This window comes from Corvus kubaryi, unplaced genomic scaffold (assembly GCF_017639235.1).
Source record: "Corvus kubaryi isolate FWS band 111438036 unplaced genomic scaffold, C.kubaryi_AGA036_p1.0 37398, whole genome shotgun sequence".
Lineage (NCBI taxonomy): Eukaryota > Metazoa > Chordata > Aves > Passeriformes > Corvidae > Corvus > Corvus kubaryi.
The window spans coordinates 37686056-37697937 of record NW_024581137.1 but is presented as its reverse complement, the minus strand read 5'-3'; the positions used below and the strand labels follow the sequence as shown (position 1 = coordinate 37697937).

At 44.1% G+C, this 11882-nt stretch overlaps 1 protein-coding gene across 1 annotated transcript in view; it reads left to right on the top strand.

The window, feature by feature from the left end:
* Positions 1-128: 128 nt before the first annotated feature.
* The window catches only part of NMT2 (N-myristoyltransferase 2), a 35680-nt gene continuing 23926 nt past the window's right edge, over positions 129-11882 (top strand). Inside the window, exons 1-2 of the mRNA XM_042043763.1 lie at positions 129-730; positions 9130-9265. Coding sequence (XP_041899697.1) covers positions 144-730; positions 9130-9265 — 723 coding nt within the window. The 5' untranslated portion in view covers positions 129-143. The remainder of the gene's footprint in view (positions 731-9129; positions 9266-11882) is intronic.

Below are 11882 nucleotides of genomic sequence, written 5' to 3'. Positions count from 1 at the left end.
ATAAGCAACTGGGTATGTTGTCTACATCTAGCAGCAAACCTAGAGTCACTACTAAAGCTCTAAGGAGACGTATGAAAATAACTTTGGCGTCCGAGTGTTTATGGTGAGAGAAGGAAACATGGGGAGCAGCAGAACGCGCGTCGATGCTGCCGAGGCCCGGCAGCTGCAGGCCCGGCCCAAAGGGCTCCGCGCGACAGACACGCCGAGGCTGCGCTCGGGCTCCCGCGGCTGCGGGGGCAACGCCCACGGAGGGGATCCCGGGTCCCATGGAAGGCCGGGGGGGAAGCGGTGTGGATGTCGGCATGAAGGGGCCAGTGCAGAGCCGGACCCAGCGGCGGCACCGCCCGAGTGTGTGGGGCTGGGCAGGGCAGGGAAGGGCCGGGCAGGACAGGGAAGGGCCGGGCAGGACAGGGCGCGCAGCGCTCCCCGCACGGCCCCGCCCCGGTCCCCACGGGGTGGCGGGAGCGGCCGGGCAGCCCCGGCGACCGCCGCCTCCTCGTCCCCAGGCTTTAGCGCGGGGAAGGACCGCAGCTAGAGGGAGCTGCTCCGGACCGCGTCTGCCCGTGCGCCCCGGTTCTTTCACAGGCTCCCCCGCCCCTCCCCTCCCTCCTTCCCCCGTGATGGCGGAGGACAGCGAGTCCGCGGCCAGCCAGCAGAGCCTGGAGCTGGATGACCAGGACACCTGCGGCATAGACGGCGACAATGAGGAGGAGACCGAGCACGCCAAGGGGTAGGGGCGCGCTGGGGGAACGGGCACGGCTCGGGAAGGCAGCTCCGTGTCCTCCGCCGCGGCAGAGGCCGGGCTGGAGGTGCCCGGGCCGGGCTCCCCTGATGCCCGGCGCGGTCCCTCGGCGGGGCTGGTGTGGCGGGCGCTCCTGCCCGCTGGCGAGTGGTCTGTGCGGCCCGGCCGGGCCCGGCTCGGCTCATCCGCGGCGCCTGCGCCGGGCCGCCCGCGGCCGAGCGGCCCCAGCCCGGGCCGCCTTCCGCTTCAGCGTGCGGGCGTGGGACGGCCCTGCCGCCCGGCCCGGAGCCCCGCGCCCTTCTGCCCGTGAGGGGAGAGGCGGGAGGCCGGGCCCCGGCCCGAGGTGAGGGGGCGGCGGGGCTGGCACTTCCCCGCCGGACATCGGCCTTGAAATCGTGCGAAAAAGCGAGGGTAAATCCTGCCTTGTTGGCGCTTTGAGGGCTTGGAGGTGTTTCTGGGTATTTTCGGCCGTCAGGAAGCCCCCCGTAGCGGGGAGGTGCCCCCCTGTCCCCCCGGTGGTTTCGGGTGGTTCCAGCTGACCGGGCATCCCCGCGTACATCCACATCCACACCCACCGCCCGCTCCCTCCCGGCCGGGGTCCGGTCCGGGCATCATCTGTGTCTGCCTGTCCTGCAGAAACTCCTGCTCACCGTCACCCATTGTCCGCAAAGAGATGGTACCTCCAGATCCACACGCTGCGGAGAGGAGAGCGCGTGTTTCACCGCGGCATTAGCCGGGGCAGACGCTGTTGTCTGGTTGTAGTTCCTTCTCCGCTAATCTCGCGTCTCAGATCTTCCCACGCTGAGGATCAGGCGGTGTCTCCAGTTGCCTGGGGAGCTGATGGGAGCGGCAGCCAGCATAGCTGCGGCCCCTGGCACCCGACCGGTGTTGGGCTGGCTGCGGTGTGGCTCCGTCTGGGCACGAGGTGCCAAGGGTCTGGCTTAGTCTGCGGGCTTTTGGGCCAGGGGAGTGGGAGGGATGTGTTTCAGAAGTCTGCTTCATTTAAAATCACTTTTTTTTTTCCTTTTTTTGGGGGGTAAGAAACGTGATTGCAGAGAAGGCGCTTTGTTGTCGCAGCTAGGAGTGTCTGGAGTAACCTAAAATAGAACTAGGTTAATCTATACAGTGCTACACAAATATCTTCTTCGTGAATTTGTGATTGATCTGCTTGAGAGCCTTTCTGTAGGTGCTTGATGTTTGAGGATGTACACTGTTTGTTGTCTCCTGCCCCTAGGATTTGGTTGAATCATAAATGTGGCAAGAGAAATCTGAGAGACTTTGGAGGGCTGACTTGTTTAGAAGGCAGGAAAGGGGAAAACTTTGATGCTTGATGCTCTGTCATTGAGTTAATGGCATGCACACTAAAATAATTGCATCAGAAATAATTAGAGTAATATAAATCTGGGATATTAAAAGGGATAAAATATCGTTTTATTATCTTGGGGCTTTTGTTACATTTGTTTCAGTAAATATGTCACAGCTGATGATTCCCAAATATGTGAAAGTAAAGCGCTGAGAGTAGAGACTTATTTATTGTTCTTCATAGGAACGACCTGGCATCCTAGTTGGGATTGTTTGATAGCTAGGTGATGCCTGTCCAGAATTCATTTGGATTGAATCCTACTTCAGTTTCCTCTCCTGTTTGTTTGTGTGCGTGCCCGGGCTGTAGCTGCCCTCTGCAGCGTAGCACTGCGTGTGGCTGTGCTCGGGCTGCTGTGACAGCGAGCCGAGTGTATGTAAGGAGCGGCCAGGGAACAAAGAATTGCACTTTGGTGTGTTCTGAATCACAGCTTGGTGCTCTGCTCCAGCACGGGTCTCGCTGCGCTCTGAGGGACACCAGCTGTAGCCTGTATGGTCTTCTCCCCAAAACTTGTTTTTGTTGAATATCCCAAATGTATTTTAATGAGTATTTCCAAAAAAGCTGCTTTATTCATCTTTGAATAAGAAAGTGAATGCTTTCAAGTAATACGAAGTTTAGTTAAATTAGTGGTAGATCATTCCAGCCGAAAAAGCTTCTTAAGTGTTAGTATCTGCTGCATGAAGTCTAATACTGACTTTCGAATTACTTTATTTTCTGGTAATCTTTGAAAAATCTTGTTTGCTGCTCTTTGTCTGCAGGCTGAAATATTCAAACAAATTCCAGCAAATGAAAGGAAAAATCTCACAGTAGAGCATGCAAGATCTACTCTTGATCTGGGAGATTAACCCGTAGAAATAGGAGCCTAATTAATTATTCCCCATTTTCTCCCTGTCATTGTATATTAATTCTTGAGGTAGCTTTAAAGTTTGCTTTGAGCTTTTAGATTAGGTTTTATATACTTAAGCAATTTCTGAGCAGTCCAACTACTTGAGACTGTGACTTTGTCAACTGTCTTGCTAAATACTGCATGGTCTCTATTGCTGCAGATCAGTATTTAATCTCATGCTATTTTAACCTGCACTTTTTTAGAAGGAGACAGAATATTGTGTGTCAGTCTCTATTGGAGTGCCATGTAAATTAAGTTACTTTCAAGATGTTTCTTGACATTTGAAAATAGGTCCTTAGAATACTGCCCACACAAAAACATGTATTTTATATATATATATATATATATATGTATATATATATATGACTTTTTTGTTGTTGGGTTGTTTTCTTTTAATTTGCATGTTTTTGATGTGCCTGAGCATTGAATGAGTGCAGCAGAAAATAACCATTTTATAGCTCTCAACTGTGCAAATGTCTTTGTCCTCTGATTCTGCTCCTGTTTTTTAGATGCAGGATTATGTATGTTGTGTGACTCATTACTGTTTTCATATTCTGTAGTTTGTTCCTGCTGGATGCATTATGCTGTATTTGTTCTGTATTGTAATAGTGTGGTTTACAAAATATCTTTTTTAGTGTGTATGTAGAAAAAATGTATTTGTTGCACCTGGATCCACCCTGCTAAGCCCAGCCTTATAAGGTGTCTCAGTTCATTCTAAATAGCTCCTTATGCTCATTTCCAGAAAGGCCTTGGGCACAAAACATTTAGTAAACAGATGAGAAAAAGGTATGACCTTTAAACAACTCCTCCAGCCCGCACAAATTATTTGCTTTGAATGTTTTAGTAGTATACCCCGTGATTATTGTTAAAAAAGGCCAACTTTATAATGAATACTACTTTTAGATTTAAAAAAGAAATATTTTTAAGGTAGTGGAAGCAGTGCTTGGTTTTAGCAGGTGAGTTTTACATCTTGGAGTACAGACTTGAAGGGGGAGGCAGAGGAAACATGGAGATCTGGGGAATACTGCTTGGGTTAGCGTTTAAGGTATTAACCTATTGCTGCTAGGTTTTCTTGCTAAAAACCTTGCATTTTTAAGTATCGAAATGTATACAAATTAAATCTTCGTGCAGAGAGATGCTTTGTAATGGTAGTTTGTTAGTAAGTGGAATTTGAAGGGCATGGACCCTTCTGGTCAGGACCTTTCTGTATTGTCTTGGAGTGGTGGTAGTTTTACACAGCAATGAGAAAGCCTTTTGCACCTAAACATCCATTTTCTTTATGAATCGAGGACAGCCCCAGTATAAATAATACTGCTTTGAAATTTTTTGAGGTTTTGTCCATATACATGAGACCTGATTTTTGTGATCAAAAAGATCTGTGTAATGTCTTCAGAAATGTAGCTTTGCAGCCTCACTCACAGAGAGAGAAGTACTGTGAAGGCAAGAACCCCACACAGGCCATTGCAGTTTAAAAATAAACATCTGAAGTATATGTTTGGTTTTAAATTTGAGAAATCGCTAACTTAAGATTACCATTCCATGTAACTTAAAACAGATGTTGATATTACAAAAGGCTGTTTCTGCTAAAGCCGAATTTAGTATTCAAACAGGAAATTAAAATGACAATTAGGGAGAAAGATAATCTCAAACCAAGGGAGCCAAAACAGTTTGACCACTTGAACAGGTTAATTGTCGCGCTCCTCCTGATTTTTCCATCTCAGCTTTTCATGGATTTGCTCTGAGCCTCATAAAGTAAATTTCTCCACCTTTTCCACACTTCTCCCCAAATGCAGTAAGTATTCCCATTTTTCAGTTTAAAAAAACCCAACCCAACCAAAACACCACCACATGCAGGGAAAAGCAAAAGGGTTTTTTTTCCACATCTATGCAAAACACCAGATGTGTGTACATAAGTGGAAAGGTATGTGGGTGGGATCATGGGCTTGCATTTATGACTTGCAGACAAAATCATAAAACTGTAGGCCTAAGTGTCTATCTCGGAGTCCTATCCACAGCCTGTTTCTGGGGCAAGGTTAAGTCTGTCTGGGGCAGAATAAGGTCTTTTGACCCTTCTTTTGCCTCAACTGAATTTTGATTTGCATGTCACTTTTATGCTGGCCTCACCTTTTTCTTATTCATCACACTGACAAAATTGTCATTGTAGGTGCAGTTAAAAATATCTTAGACTGTGCCTGTACTTACATATAGTCGAACCTCTGTGTATAGACTTGCCCTCCTGTCAATAAAGTTCTCGTGGTATAAGCACGTCTCCTAGACTGACACAGTCAAAATCTTCCCCAAGTCTAACACTGAATGGTTTTCTTGGTATATTCTGCTGTGGTTTATGTGGCAGGCTGGACCGGGGCAGATGTGTTGTCTGATGCATGAAAAGGTCGTGTTTCCTGACCTGCCAACTTTACGTGGCAGCACCCTGAGTTCTGTATTGTTTTTCTGCTTCCCACGTGGGACCTGTGCTCAGAGTTGTGTCACTTTACACTAGCAGGCTAGTTTGGAAAAAGAGATTTCACTCTTAAATGGGAAACTTTTTTTTTCCCAGCTTCTGAGTGTCATCGTATAGGTGTATTTGACCAGACAGAGGAGAACTCAGATCTTAGGCAGCACATAAGAATGTCAGAGAGAAGCTTTTAATAGGAGCCTTTGGTTTTAATCTTGTTACCTTTGCATATCCTTTGTGCTGTTAAGTCCAGTGCAATTACTACAAGTTGAGCAACAAAGTTCCTCCCTTCCAAGCCATTCTCACTCCCAGTTTTAGAGCCTTTCGGTTCTTTTCAAGGCAGAGTGTGAAAAGGACAAAAAATCCTGAGATGTTTTGGTTTTGCTTCTGCCCTAATTTGCTTGATATCTCTGGTTCTAACTTGTGTTGGACAAACCTGTTTACTGAGTAGAAGTTCCTGTGCACTGCCTGCTGCCAAATATCTGGGTAGCAAGCGTGCCTAAATAGTAGGATGAGTAGAACTCTATTTAAATCCTCTTTTTACATTGTGTGGACTGTAACAGTAAAAAATAAACTGGCCCAAGCAGGAGACTGTGCATAAATAACTGGTTGGAATGATCCCTGGATAACCTGTCAGAAGAAGATACCGGTATTTATTTTGCAATGGCCAGTGTGAAAGATTTAAACCTGAAGGTCATAAACTAAGGACTGGGATTTTGGAAGATTAAAAAAAAAAAAATTAAAAGGCAAGTAGTGTAGTTTTAAACGCCACATACATTTTACAGCAATTCACTTCTGTCTTCCTTCTTTCCCAGCTGAAGAATATGCATTTCTGTATAAAAAAGGTCTTGAATTGGTCAAAGAAAAAACTAAGATTGTCCTGGTAGAAGTATGGTTTGACTGGGGATAACATTAGTAAAGCTGGGCAAAGCTGATTTTTTTCCATAGCTGCCAAACTTTTTTCTTAGTACAATTGTTCATTATTTCACCAAACTAAGTAAACATTGACCCTCAAGTAATCCTAGTGAGCAAAATTGCCCTGTGGTGTATGTGATGCCAGATCCTCCTGAAAGACAAGAAGACAAGTGAACTGCACTGCTGCAGCTCGGGACTCAGTGCCTGCTGAGGGTGTCTGTTCAGGAACAGGGTTTGCTGGAACTCTGAGTAGCCTGATGTTCAACACGGAAGCCCTTGGGAGCCAGTTCAGGGATATGGTGGCATCATTTGTCTGTTTTATGTGAGGTGTTAGAGGGAAAGACAAGTTTGTGGACAGTTGCAGAAAGTAAAAAAATACCTCATTAAATGAACTGAGCAAAGATTAAATCACTTTCCCTAATATTTTTATCTCAATTTTGCCAGATAGAGGTGGTGAAGTCCTAGGTCTTGTATACATGTGTGTGGTTTTACTCTTTTGTATTTATAACCTCTTGCCAGGCTTTTGGGTCTGTTCTGGGTTTAAATTCTGTGCAAAATGTCAGCTTGGTATACAGGCCTTCAGATAGATGTAAATTTTATTATCTTAATTGGAGAGTCAGTACTGTGCCCAGGTGACCAAGAAGGCCAATGGCATCCTGGCGTGTATGAGACAGAGTGTGGCCAGCAGGACCAGGACAGTGATCGTACCCTTGTACTTGGACTGGTATATCCTGGGTTCAGTTTTGACCCTTTCACTGCCCTCAAAACTGGTGCTGGAGCATGTCCAGAGAAGGGTTGTAAGGCTGGTAAAGGGGCTGAAGAGTAAGCCTTGTGAGGAACGGCTGAGGGAACTGGGGTGGTTTAACCTGGAGAAAAGGAGGTTCAGGGGGGCCTCATTGCTCTCTACAACTACCTGAAAGGAGGTTGTAGCCGGGTGAGGGTCAGCCTCTTCTCCCAGGTAAAAAGTGACAGGACTGGAGAAAATGGCCTCAACTTGCACCAGGGGAGATTTAGATGGAATATGATGAAAAATATCTTCACTGAAGGGGTTGTTGAACATTGGTAAAGGCTCCCCAGGGAAGTGGCTGAGTCACCATCCTTGGGGGTATTGAAAAGACGTGTGTAGATGTGGCACTGAGGGGTATGGTTTGGAGGTGATCTTGGGTTAATGGTGGGCTCAATGATCTTAAAGGTGTTTTCCAACCTAAGTGCTATGATTCAATGAAATTGTGATTCATTGTGGATCATGTAGGTGGTAAGGCAATATGCTTATTCTGCAACAGACGGTTTTCTCCCTGTGTCACTTACTCAAGTCCATCTTTTGTTTCTGCAGCCTTCTAGTAAATCAAACTCTTTTATCTCTCCAGTGTGTTTGGTCTCTCTACTGCTGTCCATTGAGTAAGAACTTGGTCTTGTTCTAGAGGCTGCGACATTTACAACTCTCTCTTTCTGGGAGTGTTACCCAGTGTAACTTTGAATGTTAAGGGCTTCTTGAGATTGATCTTTCCCTGCAGACTATTCTAAAGTCCAGTAATGATCTGACAAAAATCAGTCTTTGCTTAGTTGCATTGTTTGGTTAATAGCAGACTTTGGGCCTCCCAGCTGGAGGGAGGGTGTTTTCTTGACAACATCAGCTCAGACAAGGTATAGGTGCTAAGACTTGTCATCATAATCTTGAAAGTGAGCGCGTTACAGCAAATAATATGCTCCTTGCAAATGTGTTGATCTTAATAACTTTAGTTATGTTCTTCTGAGTTTTCTTTCTTTTTGTTTGTCAGTATGATAACTGGGGTTTTCCCCCCTCCAGGATTAAAAGAAACAATTGTTTGTTGCACTGACTTTTTTCCTTTCCAGTGAAGAACACCCAAGCCCTCCAAACTCTAGATATCTGTCTTCAGTTCCATTATTTGCATATGGTTTTGCTGAGGGATTAGCCTCTTGAAGACAATTTAGTGTTAACTGCCTCATTGCCTCTGTATTTTTCTTCTGTCTGAGAGTTGCCAACACATCCCACCCACACTTTGCAAATTCTCATCTAATCTTGTTTCTATATCTCAATTATTTGTTAAATCTCCTTTAAGAAGAAAGAACTTATATTATCAATAGTAAAAATATATCAGAATCTGCAAGTGCAATGTTTACTTTGTTGTTGGGGCTTTTTAATTAAAGTTAACCCCTTTGTGCTTATTGTTTCAAAGCACAAATATTTGGTTAGTTTTATGTTGTCTCTTACTGGGATTTCAGCAAGACTTTCATTGCCACTTAAGTTACAAACAAGATTTCCTGAAAACAGAATGTTTTCACCTGGATTCTTCTCAAATTCAGATGTGCCTCATGGTTCAGCATGAAGGGGAAAAAGTATTGGGCCACTAGTAGTTACTGAGTTTCCAAGGAGGTTACTTTCCTCAGTTCCCACACTTTCCTGTGTTCCTCCAAACTGTTGAATTTGGTTGTTTTGTGTTTGTGCTGGGTAACAGTCTGAAGAAGAGCTGGCTCCTATGTAGTGTCACAATTTGACATGAGTATGTCAAAATGCCTGGTTGTGCTGGTGTCAGAGTATAAAACAAATTAGACAGCACTTGAAGGAAGTTTTTCATCAATGCTCTCAGTTTCCCCCTTCCTTCCTTTCTTTCCGCTGCCTTTTTTTCACGTTCAAATTACTGTTAGATTTTTCATATCAAATTGCTGGGTTTTCCATATTTAACTTTTTAAAAATTTTAGACTCAGTGGTATTGATTTTTCTCATTGCACATTCTTTGAATCTCTGGCAGAAGTCCTGGAGGGGATTTGGGAGCGAAGAAGAAGAAAAAGAAGCAGAAGAGAAAAAAGGAGAAACCAAATTCTGGAGGCACCAAATCAGATTCTGCATCTGACTCCCAGGAGATTAAAATTCAACAGCCTTCAAAAGTGAGAGCCTGGTTCTGTTTTAATTTGTGCTTGCTTTCTAATTTAATTTTAATTTGCGTGTCGCTTGTTGTAAAAGCAAGTTGGTAGTTCTGCCTTAGTGTGTGAAAATTAAGCAAATGGTTCCTGTCCTGATCAGACAGAAGCAAGGCAAGACCTGGTGTTTTCAGAGCTGTTGTCACCACCACGGTGGTGTACTGTGAGAAAGGCAGGGGAGGAGTTGTTTTGTCTTTCTCTTTGAGCAGTTAGAACTCGGGCTAGTGACAGCCTCGTTGCACGGAATCATAATCTGCGGTGGTAATGCTTTTAAATAGATTTTGTATTTGATGAATGGCCTTTAGTTTTTAGCCACCATCTAACTTGGCTTAGTGCAGTTTTGGTCACTTGTGCAGCATAAAGCTCTCTCAGCAGCAGCAGCAGGAGGGAAGGTGGGCCTGCTGTGCTAAGCAGTCTCTTTGGGGCAAGTAAGCAGCAATGCAGTAATCTCAAACATGAAGATACAGGCTGAAGAAACTTCTTTTGCTTGGAAAGGCCTCCACTATAATTAAGAAAGCAGAATTACTTGAGGGAACGTACAGTCCTTGTGGATTTTATGATAAAATAGCATTGTGTGTGTGCATTTGTCTATCATGTTCTGAATGAGCAGTGAATAACGTCTTGTGGTGGCTTTTCAGCATACAGCTTTTATCTCAAGAAAAATCTGAGTCCGAGAACTAAAGTTTGTAAAACTTAAGTCTATGGACCATTGAGCATATTGAGGTAGTTATATTTGCTTTATCAGATTCCTGCGGAGAATTTTACACCATTGTACCAACAGTAATCTTCATCCTGTAAGATTTGTCAAGTACATTGGGGCCACCAACTAATTTTAGGGGGAAAAAAGTTGTGTTCTGGCTCATTGGCATAGTGATAGATTTTTGTGTTGTCCCTTTAGATCTTCTCTGTGTTACCCTGATTGCTTTGAATGGGCACATTTGGCACAGGGGACACTTTATAATATGTAGAGAGATCTTGAGTACTTCTTTGCCACATGTTTTTGATACCGCCTTTGTGTAAAACACGTGTCATGAACTGGTAATACAGGAAGACTGCAAATGCAAGGAACTTCACACGCTTACAACTGGCACGAGGTAAATTTTCATGTTAACATAAAGGCATAGTTAATTGCTGTGGTATCCTATGAGTTCCTTGATTTTCTGCTGACCAAGCTTACTGTTCCATATGTTGCATCTAATTGAGGAAGCTGCTTCATGGTTTTTTTGTTTTCATGTGCAAGATTTTAGTCCTGCACCTTGTAGTCTTGCACACCATTTCTCTGATGTGATGTGTTGAGCAAATGTGGAAGCCGATCCTTGTTCTAAGTTGTATACTTGGAGTGGCACTGTTCATGATTATTTTACTGACACAAGAAGTTTAGTCAGTCTGTTAGTAATGTTATAAAATTTTCTATTTTATTGGCATAAGAAAAAAGTTCTTATAGAAGTCTTTCTTTCAAGCTCTAGGCAGCTAAACCACTTTACTCTTCTTATATGGCTTCCACTTTCCTCTAGCCACAAATGCATCAGCATTGACTGGGGAGTTATTTTGCCTTCTCTGCTGTTTTGCGGGTCTATCTTAGACGACTATTCTGTTTTAGATTTTTTTAAAGCATCTTAGACTGCTGATCTGGATCAGTGTGGAAAAATATACTTATTTTGTCTGCCACTCAAGTAATATTTGGATTTTGTATTCCTTATGCTATGTAAAATTTATTGTAGGTAACAGGCTTTTAGCATTTGCTTGCTCTTGGTTGAAAAGAGCATATTTCAGAGGAGAATGACACTGTACACCTTACCTTTAAGAGAATATATGCAGGATCATCAGGTAGAACTCAGTGGGGCCCCTGAACTCATTGAAAATGATTTTGAAAAAGGATTTTGATGTCACATGAGTTTGTAAACGCATGTACCAGTCTGGAGATGAGTAAAGCAGAACAGTGAGTCTCCTTGGCTTCTGCCTTCCTTATATGTGATAGTAGTGATAGTAGACCTTTTGAACACTGGTGTGAGTGTAATCATAGCAATGAATGCTTGTTACCATTGTATCCTTACTGTGACCTTGGGGACACTTCACTGCCCGTCTCACAAGACTTCCATCTCTCCCTGTGTCAAGTTCCAGTGATGTAGACTATCCACACTGCCACAAAGAAAGTTCGCTGTATCTGCAATATTATCAGTCATTATTGTAGACACTAGTGGCCTACACAGTCTAGCTACAGAGTAACAGATTGGAAGGGACATGTGAAGGTTTTTTGACCAACCTCCTGCTTAGAGCAGATCCAGCTAGACCAGTTGGCTCAGGCCTAGATCAGAGTCTAGGTCTCCAAGGATGGAGACTCCACGATCTTTGTCTGTAACTTATTCCAGTGTTTGACTACAGTTTTGGTTAAAAAAATAGTAATTCCTTATATCTAAATGGATTTTACCGGTTTGCAACTTGTCTCCTTTGTTTCTTGTGCCATCATTGTGCTTGTCTGAAAAGATTTGGTTCAGCCTTCTTTATGTCCTCCCATTAGGCAGTAATAAGATTTCTCCTACTCCCCCAACCTCCTCTTCTTAAGGATGAACAAACCAAGGTCTCT